General features: G+C 37.9%; 1 protein-coding gene across 3 annotated transcripts in view; it reads right to left on the reverse strand.

Moving 5' to 3' along the window:
- PIK3CG (phosphatidylinositol-4,5-bisphosphate 3-kinase catalytic subunit gamma) overlaps positions 1-18,219 on the reverse strand; it is a 91,851-nt gene that overhangs the window by 47,583 nt on the left and 26,049 nt on the right. For 2 of the 3 annotated variants that reach the window (XR_012882406.1, XM_075857276.1), the window contains exon 2: positions 1,691-3,709. Coding sequence is in view for 2 of the 3 variants with exons in the window: in XM_075857276.1 (XP_075713391.1) it covers positions 1,691-3,709 (2,019 nt within the window). In the remaining variant the exon portion in view is untranslated. Of the gene's footprint in view, positions 1-1,690; positions 3,710-4,590; positions 4,632-18,219 lie in introns of all 3 variants that reach the window. The other variant, XM_075857277.1, reaches the window with a different exon arrangement.

Here is an 18,219-nt window from a genome sequence, read left to right on the forward strand (position 1 = left end):
GGCTGTGTCCGCTCTTTATCCAGCGGGTGTCAGTTGTATTTTAATGCCAAAACTTCACTGTAATGGCCGTTACAGTGTCCGTTACAGTGTACGTTACAGTGTACCCTAGGGAGACTAAAAATTAAAAACAGTTATACAATTTTTGAAAGATAGAAAGAAATTTAAAATAGTAATAGTTAAAAGAAAAATTTCCCACTATCCCCCTTATTTTAAAAAAAAATGTTTTTAAAAAATTGCTATTTTCGTGAAAGTCTAAACCATTCCAATTCAACTTTATTTAACCCACAGGGTGAAAGCCTTAGAAAAAAAAATCCAAAAAACACCAAATTTGCTGTTTGTTTGTCTACTTGTCCCCCTTAAAAAAAATGTGCCCAGATCTTATGCACCCAAAAATAAAAACAACAGCTTGCCCCACAAATAATAAGCCCCCACACCACTCTATCGACAGAGAAATAAAAAATATTTTTTTTTTAAAAGTAGTACATCAGTAAAAAGCAATATAAAATTGGTATTGCCATAATCTTATTGACCCACAGAATAAAGTTAACATGTAGTTTTTGAAGGCTGTAGAAACAAAACCAAAAATAACAGAGGAATTTTAGTTTTTTTCCTATTTAAGCACACACAGAATTTTTTTTTCCGTTTCCCAGTACATTATGGTACATTGAATTGTGGCATTAAAAATTACAACTCGTTCCGCAAAAACAAGACCTGCAAAAAACAGCTATGTTGAGGGAAAAAGAAAATAATTTTATGGCTTTTGGAAGGCAGGGAGAAAAATCCAAAAATGAAAAACTGTGACAATTGACTACCATCCATTTCACCTGCCATAAAGCACACACACACACACACACACACACACACACACACACACACACACACACACACACACACACACACACACACACCTGTACTGACTATAAGGTACAAAGAAGTGTGTGTCTCTAATATGGCCGCACCCAGGGAAAGTTTTATAAAGAAAAAATAAATAGCTACAACATTAAAAGACAGCAAACAAATACTTTATCATCTATCTACTTAACCCCTCCCACCGCAGCCATCTTTCATTTTATAATTTTAGTTTTTCCTCCCAGTCTTCCAAAAGCCATATTTTTTTTATTTTTCTGTCGACGTACGTGGGCTTTTTTTTTTTTTTTTTTTTCCAGGATGCGTACCATTTAATATACCATTGAATGTACTGGGAAACTTTTAAAAATTATTTTGTGGGGTGAAATGGAAAAAAACAGCAATTCCTCCATTGTTTTTTGGATTTTATTTTTAAGGAATTCACCAAGCAAGTGAAAATGACATGTTAACTTCATTCTGCAGGTCAATATGATACCAAATTTATATAATTTATTTTAATCTTTCCATTATAAAGTAAAAATTTTCTGTTTATGGGTCTATGTGACGACTTGTTTTTTGCGGGGCAAGCTTTAGTTCTCATTAGTACCATTTTGGGGTGCATACAACTTTTTTGATAATGAAAAGAAAAGTTATCCAAAGAAAGCAAATAACCAAACAACTAATCCAAGGCAAATAGCTACAAAAGAAAACATAGAAAAATCCAACGTGAGATTACAAAATAGAAGAAGTATTTGTTAATGAAACATAAATATATCTTTGTTCTTATGCAAATTAAAACCTGTATTGAGGAAGTAGATGAGCATGTATGAAAAGTGGGTATTACCTGTACTAGCTGTAAAAGATAATGCAACACATCATCATCCTGTAAGCTTTCTAGTTTCTGGACTGCCATAGCTCGTACATTTTCATCAGAAAAGTTGCAGTCAAGTAGCTGAATGGTTAGTCCAACATCTAGGGAACAGTCATCCCATGCTTGTCTTTTATTTAGCAGTTGGTATGTTTTGGCCACCATTTCCTGCTGTCCCCATTTTACAGAATTCAGCAATTTGGGGTATGCATCTGGGTTCTTCATAACTTCATATCTGAAATGCCACAGAAGTTCTTGGTCCTCAGGAGTGAGTGGATGCAGTGGGTCAGTAGATATAATTTCTTCAAGTTGCTTTCGGAGTTGATTTGGCATTTCAGATCTTGCCCTGTCTAGTTCAGGATCTGATACAGACTTGTGTTTTGGGAGAGCAACAGGATGGCAGTATTTGTCCAGACTTATTGAAATAGCCATTGACATATCTTTGTCAGGGTTTGTTGCAGATGTTAGCTTATCTGCATTGATGCTGCCTTGATCCTCTCCTTTACCAGGTATTCTCCACATATGAAGAACAAACTCCCCCTGTCTTAACAAAGACCTGTGATCTATTAATAGCAGATTTACATAATATAGAAGCTGGTTTTTAAATTTGGAATCTGAGCTAGTAGAGTCTGGTGACTGTATGTTAGCTTTTCCTGTGGCTGCCTGAGCTTTGCAGCAAAATATCTGCAAATTTAGAAGAGCCCCTTTTGGTAAATCTTTTATTTTGATATCAAATTCAAGCCATGTGTTCCATAGTACTTCTTCTGTAAAGGGCTTGCATGGTGTCCTCTTTTGGGAGAGTACCTGTTGTCCATGAAGAATGTTGGCTTCTACGAAAACAATAAGCTCAGTATTTCTTGGTAAAATTTGTATATCGATCCCAATTATTTTTATTCTAAACTTTCTATTGCAATCCCAAAGGGATATGGTAAAAATTTTCTCATGATCTTTTCCATCAATTGTAAGTTGCTCATGAAAACCTGTTACTCCAGTACAATCGTCAACCAGAGGCCACTCTTCTTTTTGGACTTTGTCTTCCGAGGGATCAGGCGGGACATCTAAAACAAAATGTATCTCATCACCAGTCTTAATACATTGTCTAATATAATGGAAATCTTTGATTGGCGCATTCCCAATGATATATTCATCTCTCCCACAAACCCGGAGAACAAAATCCAGTTCACTGTTTTCCTCTGAAATGTCTAACAATGATTTTTTCTTGGCCATTTTTGTAAAGAAGCTCTGCAGTATTACATCTGGTGTGTCTTCAATGGAGACTCTAATTGTATGGCTTGTCATTCCTTTGTGTATTATTATGAATATATTATTGGAGGAAAGTCTTTTACTCAAATATTCTGGAAGCGGTTTAGATGTAACCCAAGGGTCCATTGAATACAACCTGGCATCTCTTTTCACCAACTCGACCATTCTTGGTGTAACCAGTCTGCGGCGGGTGAACTCTAGCTCATCATCATGGACATTACTTACGTCAGTAACATCATATCCAATTAGATAATTTAATTGTTTTTGATATTCCAGTGTTTCCTCTGAGAGTTTTTCTTTCTGGATAATATAAATCTTTCCCACAGTTTTTTGTAGAACCTTCCAATACACTATACAGTCCAATGTTTGTATCACCTGATGTTTGTCATAGATTTCATACCACTGGCCCTTTTTCTGATATTGCAAGAGGAATTGGTCTGGAGCAAGCCTGTGGTAGAAGTCACTGTTGTGGCTTTTCTCTATTGCACTCATCCAGACCTGTGCTTTCATTTGTTCAACTGTGCAGTTACCAGCAATTTCTAATAGAATTGTATCTTGTACTTTGCTGTTTTTATGACTGGTAGGCAAAATGAATTCTATAGGAATTGTCTCCATGGAAAACATGTTGGATGCCGTTGCTGAGTGAGGTCTCATTTTTCGCCTTCTCCGTTTATTTTCATCTCTCAGAACAACAGACTGTTCATAACTCTCCAGTTCCATACCAGCTGAAAGCTAGAATTAAAAAGAAAAACAAAAAAAGTTTTAGAATTTCTAGCAAGTTCTAGAATTTTTGTATATGTATTGTATAGGTATAGTTATAGTTAGTACCAAGACATACATATGGCTGTTTAGAGAAAAATATGAATATAGTAAGAAAACATAAAAGTAATGAGTAACTCATCTAAGTCTGCTGGTTCAGTAGAAATATGTTAAGGTCCTCTTACATGGTCCGTCCTGTGCCGTGTAAACGAGCGCCGATCAACGAGTCAGCTCATTGATCGGCGCTCGTTTGCTCCTTTCACAAGGAGCTAGTATGGGGACGATCGCTCGTTACTCCGATCGCTCGTCCCCATTCATTATTATCATGTCAGCACCACGTCTCCCTGTTTACACGGGGAGATGTGATACCAACAACGATAATATTTTAGGCAGCTAAAACGATATGATCGGCAAATGAATGAGCGTTTGCCCAATAATTGGCCAGTGTAAAAGGGCCTGAAGGTACTTACAATGTCCATTCAGCTTTGATGTATCAATGTCTGGTCAGTAAGTAAAACAAAGGAAGATAATGAATGAATTAAAATTATTGTTTTTAATGGTCACAGGACTGCATTGCATGTATATGTGTTCTAGATTTGCTGCATACACAGCTGTAGGTAACTATACTATTTGCCAAATGTAACCATTTGCATTTTCTACCAATAACCAGTGTGGAGGTTGTTGTAGTCAGTAAAAAGGAGAACATTTTTCTGTTGTCTTTTTTCACTTGGTGAAATTTTTTTATCTACACACAAATGCCATACAAACATTGTCCAAGACGTAATATAATAAATATTATAAATAGGAAAGAATGGGGAGAGCTTAGCATGCTGCGTTTGATCTCTGCTACTTACCTATGTTAACGGTTTAGTGAAGATATTGGAAAGCTGTAAAGCTGCAGTGAAAAGTCAGGTTAGGGATTATATTTAAATATAATACTTCAAAAGTAAACATCAATATTTTTTACAGTTGCATTGAAATTATGCATTAAAATGTCCATGGGCATTACATTGTTTTGATCTACTATTTATTGGTCAGCTGGTCCCTTGCTAGCCTGATGTCAGGTTTTAAATCTACTGTTTCTTCCATGATATACAGGTGCTCATCTTCTCCACCCTCCATAGAATTAATAAGCACATTTAGCCAAGTCAAACATCACAGACATCCCTTTTTGAGATTGCAGCTAGATAGGTTGGAATTTATCTGTCCAATGTATTGTTTTACCCCGGATAAGTGGTGCCAGAGATGATTGGTAACCGATCTTCAGCCTTACATATTTCATCACCTCTCCTCCATAGAATTAAAGAAAATTTCTTACCAACAGTATCCACTAAACAACCATGCAAAATTTTTGAAAAAAGTGTGCCCTCTTGTTGATTGACCCACACAGATCACCCTACTGGATACATGGCACTTTTCTTGTAATAGAGTTTTGGGGCTGCTCAGGTGATACTCTAAAGCTAATCTACTGAGAGGAAGTTTACTCACAACATCCTTACTTACAGACTCTTGACAGGGAGTTTATTCAGGAAATGCCATCTTACCCACTAACTTCTTGTCTAAGGCATCTATTATATGACCTATTGTAAAGAGGTCTGCTTCTATGACAGATTGTCTTTAAAGGGGGTTCACCCACAAAAAAAAAATTTGTATTTTTCTGTTAGATCACACAACACAGAACACATCTTCAGTAGGAATCATTTTTTTAAAAATGCTCCTGTGTCTAGATATCGCTGTTACATACTTAATATGCAGCCCCCTGGTGTTCTTTTGATTCCCCCTCAGAATGTCCAACTAATGTGCCCTATGCTGGTGACCTCAAATGCTCCCCTTGTACATAAGCGGCAGTGATTCCTGCTGTTGTGCAGGTCAGCCAATAAGAATCAAAGCACTGAAAGCAGCTCTTTCTCATCAGCATTCAACACATTAGGCTACATTCACACAAACGTGGCCAACCTCGGAGGTGAAAAACTTCAGTTCTTCACGTCTGAGGTGCACCCATGCGAGACTCATTATCACGCATCTCCCATAGACTAGTGTCTATAGAGGGATGCGTGAAAACGCAGGAAAATAGGATATGTCCTATTTTTTCCACAGACCCTTCACAAGCTCCGTTGAAACAACAGACGTGTGAATGGCCCCATTGAAATACATCTGTCCGTGTGACGGCCGTTGTTTTAACGGCCGTCACACAGACGCGTTGCAGCTCATTGGAATGAGCCCTAAGATGGATGTTCTGAGAGAGAATCAAAAGAACACCAGGGGCACCATAACAAGTTTTTAACTGTAATATCTAGACACAGGAGCACTTTTAAATAAGGATTTAAATTCAAAACTTGTTCTGATTTGCGTGATCTAACAGAATTAATTAATATTTCTTCATGGGAAAACCCCTTTAATATGCATGTTTAATAACACCGAATAACTATCCGTGAGCAGTGACGATCTATTGGTTTCTAGAAATAATTGCTGTATGTAAGTAAAGGTATGTTTTACATTGAATTCAGCAATAACAGCCAACTTTTATCTTTTAAATGAATGTATACTCAGGGGATTTAGAGCTTTGTATAAAACCACTATAAAGATATACGGTATTAAGAAATTAAACAGCACAGAATTTTATACCTAAAAATGCCATGACAGTAGAAGGTGTGAGTGTCACTTTAATCATGATAGTACGGCGCAGGCAGGAGTCTGCAAAGGACCTGTGCCCATGTGATCAAGAGCAGGACCCAAACATGAGAAAAGCAAAGGAGGGATTGCCATTTGATCGCATCACAGGGAAATTCTGTGAGGTGATCGATAACCACTTATAAGTACATAGGCTAATGTACTTGTATATATGTATATATGCAAGTACATTGTTATGTAAAATCATAAATAACTAATAAAACATCCCTTATGAGATTTAAAAAATGTAAATAAAAATGTATTTAAAAAATCTGGTCGAAAAAAGTAAACATTAAAAAATAAAAACACGCAAACACAATATTTTTACATATCATACATTTTATTATATAACAGTTACAAAGTAACAAATAATAAACACATATAGGGTATCAGGATAACCGTAATAGTTCTGTTCTAGAAATCTATTATATTATTTAATGTAATTGATGAATGGTGTAAAAAAAATTCTATGAAACGTACAAAAATTTTTGGGAGTACAAATATAAATTAAGATAAATTAATTATTAACGTATATGTACCAAATAAAAAAACAATTAGTACCGCAAGAAACAAGGCCTCATAAAAGTATGTCATCCTAAAATTAAAAAAGTTAAGACTGCTGGAATGCTGAGAGGCAAAAACATTAAAATCCTTTAGGTCCTTAAAGCCCTTTCAGATGACTTTTCAGAATAAGCTATTATATCTGTACATAAGGAATAACACTATTTCTGGCCATCATGATTTGTATTCTGCATTTTTTAGCAGTTTTCCCCTCTGCAGGCTCTCTCATTCTATTTTCCCTGAGCTAGTGGGTGGAGCCTAACTGCTATCATATCTGCATACACTTCACACAGAGAAGAGGAGAGTCCTGCTCTCTGATCTAAATTTAACACATATAGAAAAGCAGTAGCATGGAGGACATTATACAGCAGTAATGAGAAGTGTAGCTCTGACTCCAGCACTGGGACATATAACACTTACTAGGAATCTGCTGCAGCGTATGTGTGTGTGTCTCTCTCAATCTACTCCTGCTCCCTCCTCCCCCCTCCATAGATTTCTATGGGCAGCTGTAACCTGATCGCTCAATAAGCTGATGGTCTGTCTCCTCTTGAGATGAAAAAAGCTGTAAATTCAGAGTGAGTAGTCAGCTAGAAGAGAGGGGGAGGGGGGAAGGAGCCTGATAAGTGAAGAAAGGTATTTTTCTCTAATAAGATATATTACAAAGTTTCTTTTATCTGCTTGTAAAATTTATTTATTCAAAGTTTGTTGAAAAGTTAGTGACTATTTAATGCAAAATGATGTCCGGGTCTTTAACCCCTTCAAGACCCAGCCTGTTTTGGCCTTCAGGACCCAGCCAATTTTTTCAAATCTGACATGTGTTACTTTATGTGGTAATAACGTTGGAATGCTTTTACCTATCCAAGCGATTCTGAGATTGTTTTCTCGTGACATGTTGTACTTTATGTTAGTGAAAAAATTTTGTCGATAATTTTGGTATTTATTTCTGAAGAACACCACAATTTAGAAAAAAATTGCAAAAATTAGCATTTTTCTAAATTTAAACGTATCTGCTTGTAAAACAGATAGTAATACCACACAAAATAGTTACTAGTTAACATTTCCCATATGTCTACTTTATGTTTGCATCGTTTTTTGAACATCCTTTTATTTTTGTAGGACGTTACAAGGCTTAGAACTTTAGCAGCAATTTCTCATATTTTCAAGAAAATTTCAAAAGGCTATTTTTTCAGGGACCAGTTCAGTTCTGAGGTGGCTTTGAGGGCCTTATATATTAGAAAATCGCCAGAAGTCACCCCATTTTGAAAACTGCACTTCTCAAGGTATTCGAATCAGCATTCACAAAGTGTTTTAACCCTTTAGGCGTTTCACAGGAATGAAAGCAATGTAGAGGTGAAATTTACAAATTAAATTTTTTTTGCCGAAATTCATTTCTAATACATTTTTTTTTTGTAACACAGAAGGTTTTACCAGAGAAATGCAACTCAATATTTTATTGCCCAGATTCTGCAGTTTTTAGAAATATCCCACATGTGGCCTTAGTGTGATAATGGACTGAAGCACCAGCCTCAGAAGCAAAGGAGCACCTAGTGGATTTTGGGCCTCCTTTTTTTTAAAATATATTTTAGGCACCTTGTCAGGTTTTAAGAGGTCTTGTGGTGCCAAAACAGTGGAAACACCCCAAAAGTTACCCCATTTTGGAAACTACACCCCTCAAGGAATTTATCTAGGTGTATAGTTAGCATTTTGACCGCACAGGTTTTTCGCTAAATTTATCAGAATTAGTCTGTAAAAATGAAAATCTACTTTTTTCTGAAAAAACATAGAAATTTTTATATTTACAAGAGATAATATAGAAAATGCACCCCAACATATGTAAAGCAATGTCTCCCGATTACGGCAATATCCCATATGTGGTAATAAACTGCTGATTGGACCCACAGCAAGGCTCAGAAGGGAAGGAGTGCCATTTGAATTTTGGAGCACGGATTTTGCTGGATTGGTTTTCGGTTCCATGTCGCGTTTGCAACACCCTGGAGAGACCAAAACAGGGGAAACCCTCCAAAAGTGACCCCATTTTGGAAACTACACCTATCAAGGAATTTATCTAGGGGTATAGTTAGTATTTTGACCCCACAGGTTTTTCGGTAAATATATTGGAATTAGTCTGTAAAAATGAAAATCTACTTTTTTTCTGAAAAAACATAGAAATTTGTAATATTTACGAGGAATAATGAAGAAAATCACCCCAACATTTGTAAAGCAATGTCTTCTGATTACAGCAATATCCCATATGTGGTAATAAACTGCTGATTGGACCCACAGCAGGGCTCAGAAGGGAAGGAGTGCCATTTGGATTTTGGAGCACGGATTTTGCTGGATTGGTTTTCGGTGCCATGTCGCGTTTGCAACGCCCTGGAGAGACCAAAACAGGGGAAACCCCCCAAAAGTGGCCCCATTTTGGAAACTACACCTCTCAAGGAATTTATCTAGGGGTATAGTTAGCATTTTGACCACACAGGTTTTTTGCAGAATTTAGTGGAATTAGGCAGTGAAAATGAAAATCAACTTTTTTTCTGAAAAAGCATAGAAATGTTACATTTTTACAAGGAATAAAGGAAAAAAGAACCACAACATTTGTAAAGCATTTTCTCCTGATTACGGCAATACCCCATATGTGGTAATAAACTGCTGATTGGACACACGGCAGCGCTCAGAAGGGAAGTAGCGCCATTTGGATTTTGGAGCACGGATTTTGCTGGATTGTTTTTCGGTGCCATGCCGCCTTTGCAACGCCCTGGAGGGACCAAAATAGTGGAAGCCCCCCAAGTTTCCCCATTTTGGAAACACCCCTCAAGGAATTTTTCTAGGGGTATAGTGAGAATATAGACTCCACGGGTCTTTTGCAGAATTTATTAGAATTAGGCGGAGAGAATTAATATCACAATTTTTGTCCACTAAAATGTTGAATTTTCTCATTTTCACAAGGGATAAAGGAGAAATAAACAACCAATTTTTGTAAAGCTATTTCTCCCGGGTACGGAAATACCCCACATGGGGTCATACATTTTTTTTCATTAGAAATGAATTAACCCTTTCAGGACTGATCCATTTTTTGCTTTCTTATTTTTGTTTTTCACTACCCGCCTTCCAAGAGCCATAACTTTTTTCTTTTTCCGTCAGTAGAGTGATGTGAGAGCTTATTTCTTGCGGGAGGAATTGTAGTTTCTATTGGTACCATTTAAAGTGCCATAAAAAGTACTGGGAAACTGAAAAAAAATAGGAAAATATAGGAATATAGGAAGAAAATCTGATTCCATTTTTTGGGGTTTTCGTTTTTAAAGCTTTCGCCGTGCGGTAAAAACGAAAACGACAGCGATTTTGGTGGTTTAAATTATTGAAGTTTTTTACGGTGTTCACCGTGCGAGTTGAATAATGGTATATTGTAATATTTCGGCCTTTTACGGACGTAGCGATAACAATTCTGTTTATTTTTTTACATTACTTTTGAAGAAAAATGGGAAAAGGTTTTTTTTTTTAACTAAACTTTTTTCTTTCTCACTACTAATAACTTTAATTCTTCTACACATTTTTTTAGTCCCCTTAGGGGACTTGTACCAGCGATCATTGGATCGCGGGTACAATATGCTGCAATACTAATGTATTGCAGTATATTGTTATTTTTACAGACTCCTATAACAGCGCGATCGCTGTTCCTGTCCGTTAGTCCCGGGTGTCAGCTGTAATACACAGCCGACACCCGCAGCGTATGGAGCGGGCTCAGCACGTGAGCCCGCTCCATACATCAACCCCCGCACCATGACGTGCTATTAAGTCATAGTGCTCAAAGGGTTTAATGCACAGCGGATGGTGTGAATATTGCAATTTTCCACTGATATGCCATTTTAGTGCATATGTCGTGCCCAGTTTGTGCCCCTGAAGACAAATACCTCATAAAGCTTTAAGCAGGTTCTCCCGGGTATGGCGATGCCATATATGTGGACGCAAACAGCTGTTTGGGCACGCTGCAGGGCTCAGAAGGGAGGGACGCCATTTTGCTTTTGGAGCGCAGATTTTGCTTGGTAGTTTTTCTGTTTTGGGTTTCGCTGGTATTTCAGTTTATAATGTAATGCATATGTAATCTGTACGGAGAACATCAGGGCATAATAAGAGGGTATAATATTGCGGTAAAGAAATAATAATTCATAGATGTGTGGCCGGTGTCGCACTGATAAATGGCGTCGGATGTTACCCGCTTTTAGAAAACACTGCACATTTTGCATCGCCATATTCCTGGGAGCCAGAACGTCTTTATTTTTTCACCACCGGAGCTGCGTGAGGGCTTATTTGTTGCGGGACAATCTGTACTTTTCATTGGTACCATTTTGGGGTACATGTGATTTTTTTTGATCACTTTTTATTACATTTTTTTGCAAGATGGGTGACCAAAAACAAGCAATTCTGACAATGTTTTTTAGTTTATTTTTTGCGGCGTTCACCGTGCACTATAAATGACCATTATATTTTATTCTGCGGGTCGATACGATTACGGCGATACCATATGTATATAGGGTTTTTTTAAGTTTTGCAGCGTTTGAGCAATAAAATCACTTTTTTATAAAATAATTTATTTTCTGTCACCATATTCTGAGAGCCGTAACTTTTTTATTTTTCAGTCAAAAAAGCTGTGTAAGGGCTTGTTTTTTGCGGGACGGGTTGTAGTTTTTATCGGTATTATTTTCGGGTACATACGACTTTTTGATCACTTTTTATTCTCTATTTTGGGAGGGGTGGTGACCAAAAAATAGCGATTCTGGTGTAGTTTTTTATTGATTTTTTTTGGGGTGTTCATCGTGCGGGAAAAATAACATCATAGTTTTATAGTTGGGGTCGTTACGAACGCGGGGATACCAAATATGTGTACTTTTTTTAACGTGTTCATTTTTTTCCTATAATGAAAGACTTATTATAGGAAAAAAATGCAGTGCTTGTTTATATCACTTATAACTTTTATTTTTACACTTTTTTTAAAACATTTTTATTCTTTTTTTTACTTTTTTCACTTGTCCCACTAGGGGACACTTAGACTTGCAGCTTTGATCGCTGCTAGAGTACATTACACTACACACGTAGTGTAATGTACTCCAACTGTCATTGTGAGGTGACAGTCACACTGACAGGAAGCCTCGGAGGACCGATGGAGGCTGCTCCTCCGAGGCTTCCGTACATGGCAACCCGGAGGTCATTGTCTGACCTCCGATTGCCGTGACAAGCATCGGTAGCCCCCACGATCACTTCGTGGGGGCTGCCGATGTGCTTCAAACCCCTTAAATGCGGCGACGGCAATCCATCGCCGCATTTATGGGGTTAATTGCCAAAATCAGCGGCGATGGTCCGCTGACCGGCAAGGCTGGAGTGTCAGCTGTCAGGGACAGCTGACCTCCCGGTTCCCGGACACTGTCCTTTAGGACAGTGTGCACCGGGAACTACGCCGCAATAGTACGTCTGGATGCGGGAACTAACCCCGCTGCAGGACGTTCTATTGCGGCGCAGCGCGGGAAGAGGTTAAAGGGTTAAAGAAGTTCTATAATTCATTGTTGTAGTAGCATAAATGTAGATAACAGCAGTGTTTTTTATTTAGAAAAACTATCAATTTTGACCAAGTTATGACCTATTTTATATTTATGCTAATGACTTTCTTAATGCCCAACTGGGCGTTTCTTAGCTTTTGACCAAGTGGGCGTTGTGAAGAGAAGTGTATGAAGCTGACCAATCAGTGACCAATCAGCGTCATACACTTCTCTCCATTCATGTACTCAGCACATAGTGATCTTGCGAGATCACGATGTGATGTCACTTACTCACACAATAACTTTACTGAAGTGTCTTGAGAGTGAATAGACATTGCATCCAGCCAGGACGCGATGACTATTCACAATCCCTACACTTCAGTAACGTTTGTGTGGGACTTAATGACAGCAAGAGTGATCTCGCGAGATCACGCTGTAAATGACAGCACAGCGAGATCTAGATGTGCTGTGTGAGTAAGTGACACACAAACATTACCGAAGTGTCGGGATTATGAATAGACATAGCGTCCTGGCTGGAGGTAATGTCTATTCACTTTCAAGACACTTCAGTAAAGTTAATGTGTGAGTAAGTGACAGCACATCGTGATCTTTCAAGATCACTATGTGCTGAGTACATGAATGGAGAGAAGTTTATGACGCTGATTGGTCAGCGTCATACACTTCTTTACAACGCCCACTTGGTCAAAAGCTAAAAAACGCCCAGTTGGGCATTAAGAAAGTTATTAGCATAAATCTAAAATAGGTCATAACTTGGTCAAAATGTATTGTTTTTCTAAATAAAAAACACTGCTGTTATCTACATTACAGCGCCCATCACATTATGTAGGAGATAGGGCACTTACAACGTGGTGACAGAGCCTCTTTAAGGGCCTTTTACACCGGCCGACATTCGGTCGATGAAGCGAGCGCCGCTCCTTTGCTCCTGTCACTCGGAGCTATGCATGGGGACAAGCGGTCGTTACTCCGATCGCTCATCCCGATACATTATTATCATGTCGGCAGGGAGTCTCCCTGTTTACACAGGGAGATGTGCTGCCGACAGCGATAATATTTTACTTTTTTAAACGATACGATCAGCAGATGACAGTTTAGACACTTTTCTCTTTCCCACGGCATCCTTTGACTTGCGTACTTGACACCAGTATTTTGTTAAAAAAATGGTTCAGGCTGGTAATAAATTTGGCAGATTTTACAAATCCTAGACACTATTTAAAACGGTCAAGGAAGGAACAAAGGGGAACAGCATGTACTCCTTTTTTTGTCGGATTTTGCTTGATAAATCCCCCAGTGCCTGTTTCAAAAACTGATAATATCCACCTCACCCATATCGCTCATACTTGTGATGGCTTTTTAAGACAGGCTGCCTGTGGTTCACTGACAACTCATTGTCAATGTCAGCGGGCTTGTACATTGAAAATCTTTCAAACAATGCCTTCATTTTCATGAAGAACAACTACTATTCAGTAAACACCCAACCCTATATGACCTCTTAATTGCTTTAGTTTCAGCACAAAGATTAAAAATGCCAAGTGACAGACCAGTTGAACAGTTAGAGGGTTTTAGGATACAAATCCAAATTAATAAAGATAAAAAAATATTAATAAATATATATTTACACACACATATACATATATATTATATTTATTTATTATTTTTTTGGATACAATGGGCACCTAAATTACTCAATCAGATTTAGCGCTTTCCAGATGCACTTATAATTATTTATTATATATACTATTACTTGTCTAAGTGGTCTCCAACATATGGGTTAGTGGATAAAACTAGTGTACCGTACATTAACTCCAACCAAAATGGCTTGTAGCAGACAAACTGTAAGAGATACCTCTACATTTAATAACTAAGAAGAGAAAGCATGTTCTCTGCTTAAAGTTGCTAGAACAGTAAAAAATAAAACTACTTTAATTGATATATTTTATAATCTCTGTATATACTGTACCATTTGAAGTATAACTAATATACCTAACATTAATTTGAATGCAACACATAAAGAATATGAAGGATATATGTTCATTTTTAGACATTAACTAACAATATACAGTACAATCTAAATGTACCAATGTCAATTACCTTTCTTGTCTTTCCTTCTTAATGCCCCCACCCCGATACATATGTTTATCATATGAGCTTTTGCCCATCCATTGTCCCTGAACTACCATGAATGGATGCAGCCTCTTTGTACTTGAATTGTTTGATGTTTGAGCATATGACATGCAATTTACTTACTTTTAAAATTTTTACAAAAATTGGATTGAAAAAAATAACACTGCTAAACAGCCTAGTGCTAAAAAGACTTAAAGTGGACAACTTGACGCTCCCTCCCTTCATGATGACTCACCTGTTCTCTCTTTACCTGCTTAGAGTTATCACTATAGGTGAAACGAATAAGAGGTAACCTACTCTTCTTTCAGCTGTGAGATCTGTGTAACTTCATGTATGCTGTCCTCATTGAATTTATACAAATAAAGTGAAAATATGTTGAGGTTTAGCCAAATAACCTAAAAGGATGATAAACCAGAAATAATTACCTGTTTAGCTGAGAAAAGTAATGCCACTGAAGACTCATTTGTTAAGGGTGTCCAGACTACTGTACATACAAGTTATCAGTATTGCTGTCTGTCAAGAGAGTGTCTCAGCTTCAGGATCTGTACTGGTGTGTTTCTCGCCTTTCCTTTTAGCTACAGAGGAAGTACTGCTGGCAACAGGAAGGAAGCTTAAACCACATTGATTATTCATTTCATTACATATTTAGAAAAAAAACACTGTGCACTTCCCTCAGCTACAGCAAGAATGAATAGGAAAATGCATTAAAATCTTTGTATTGAATGCTTTCTTGATGGCTTGTATGCAAGTAACAAGAAATAAAAAGTACATATGTGTGTAGAAAATAGCAGCACTGCATATGACTAGAATAATCTCCCTGACACAGTGATGACTCTCCAGCATTAGCCTCTAATGAGCTGCTCATTTAGTTGAAATTTTACATTAGTGCTAGTTCTCACTAGGGTTCAGCTTTAAACAAAAAGAAAAAGAAAGAACAGAAGAAAGTAAAAAAAATAATTTTTAAAAAAAGTGCTGTGAAAAGTTCTCCAAAACTATACATTTGCAGAACAGATTTCTTCTTCCTCTTTTTATGTCTCGAGACACTTGGGAAGCATACAGCATATATTTTAGTAAATTGTACATGTTTAGATTTGAACAGGTCTCTATTTATCCATCTATCCATCCATCCATCCATCTATGTAATATCTATCTATCTATCTCTCTCTCTCTCTCTCTCTCTCTCTCTCTCTCTCTCTCTCTCTCTCTCTCTCTCTATCTATCCATCCATGTAATATCTATCTATCTATCTATCTATCCATCTATCCATCTATCCATCTATCCATCTATCTATCCATCTATCCATCCATCCATCCATCCATCCATCCATCCATCCATCCATCCATCCATCCATCCATCCATCCATCTATCTATCTATCTATCTATCTATCTATCTATCTATCTATCTATCCATCCATCCATCCATAACAGCAACTTATTTTACCTGCTGATGGAACATATTTCCATCAATTAGAAATTATTCTTATTGGATGAATCAGTTACTTGTGTTTCTATTGCCAGCTTCAAGCTGATCACACACATTAAATATTCACCAGAGAATATTACAAAAAAGCTGCCTGCATAAAAGTGCTTAATAATAATGTGTAAGTGTACAATTGTATCTTACAGGCTATGTACACTTTTGCAAATTTTGTTATATATTTTTTAAATACATCAATGTTTTATGCGATTTTAAACTTTTTTTTATCAACTTAGATGTGATTGGTATTATGGTGGTTCTGTGTTTTAGACACACACAAGACCTGCTTTATTAAAAAAATTAAAAGTCAATTTATAAAATGTTTAACAGTATATTCACACTGTGTGTTTTAGCTGTGTTTTTTTGCTGTGTGGCCGAAACCTGCACCAAAAGACAAATGTGTTTTTATGACGATTTGCAGCAGTTTTAGTGCTAACTGCAAAACTGCATCAAATTACGGCAAAAATGCATGCTTTTTTTTGTGGTGTTTTCAGGCGTGTGGCAAAAAACTAGGTTTGCACGATGCATCGAAATATGATACTATTTTGATATCGTGCACTCTCAAATGGTTCAATACCGTTAATTCATGTATTTCGATACTAAGCTGTGCGGCCGCAACGCTTAGTATTGTACCACATGAATTTAGTCAGAGCGGGGCTGTGGCTGTGTAATACAGCCATTGCCCCGCTCCTGAGCATTGTGCGTGCGGTCAGCATGATATGATGCGGCCGGCGCTGCACTAATGAGCTTCGGCACTTAAAGGGAATGTGTCGCTAGAAAAATATATATATTTTTTAGTTAAACTGTTAGTATATAAATGATTACACATTGTTCTAATTTTTTTAATTTTTTCACAAGTCAGGAAATATTATAAATTAGATTCTAATTTATAACATTTCCATGTGCTGGTCACTAGAGGGAGCAATTCCCAAAATGGCAGCATTGGCATGTGGTAAAGCAACCTCATTGCTTTATGCTGCAAAATTGGAGAAGACCCACTCGCTCTAGTGTCCTCAAACAATCCTCCCTCCTTTATCCTGGCTAGTGCCAGGAGAAAGGAGGGGGTTGAATGTTCAAACCTCCTACACTGTGTGCCGCCATTTTTTGAGCGAATGCACAGTCTAGAAGGATTAGATACAGTGGTAATCAGACAGTATAACACGAACATACACACACATCACATACACAAACATAACTTATCTGCTCCTGCCGCCGCCGCTGTCGCTGCCTCCGCTCCTAGTCCTTGCTTTTGAACATATGGACGGAAGCCGCGACCGGAAGTAGTCATCTTACTGTCCGGCCGCGGCTTCCGGTCCACATGAAAATGGCGCCGGATGTCGCTCTGCCGAAGACCTTCCTTTTGGACTGTGTGGGAGTGGCGCATGCGCCGTTCCCACACAGACGGCGTACGCTATAGTGAATGGAACGGCTCCCGTTCGCATTCTCTATGGGGATGTATGTGCCGTATTCCATCTCTGTATGTGTCGTTAATCGACACATACAGAGATGAAAAAAGAAACGGCAGCCCCCATAGTGAAGTAAAAGAAAGAAAAAAGTACAACACAAAAACACAAATAAATTAAATTTATATTAATGACATACTAAAAGCAATAACATATAAAAAAAACATTTAGTGACACCTTCCCTTTAAGACAGAGAACAAGGCGTGCGAACTACATAACACCCTCATGTTCTCTGTCTTCAGGGCCGGTGCTGCCGCACATTAATGCAGCGCTGATTGCACGCGCACTTGTTGTCAGCAGCGGGGCAATGGCTGTATTACACAGCCGTAGCCCCGCTCTAACAGCGGAGATCAGAGAAACCTCTGATCTCCTCCACTATTCTCTTGAATGCCGCAATCAAAGCTGACCGCAGCATTCAAGGCGAAAATGAGAACGGGGATGCCCCTTGGATGGCATCACAGAGAATCCCTGTGATGCGATCGAGGGACATACCATATATGGGCAGACAGGCCAGGGTCGATTGATGGACCCAAGGGCTGTCTGACCATATTTCCTGTTGTTAGGGCATACTTAGGTATGTCCTAACAACTACCTGTGTACTATCAGTACACAGGCTAATGTACTGGCATATAGAATATAGGG

Source organism: Rhinoderma darwinii, chromosome 3, assembly GCF_050947455.1.
Source record: "Rhinoderma darwinii isolate aRhiDar2 chromosome 3, aRhiDar2.hap1, whole genome shotgun sequence".
Lineage (NCBI taxonomy): Eukaryota > Metazoa > Chordata > Amphibia > Anura > Rhinodermatidae > Rhinoderma > Rhinoderma darwinii.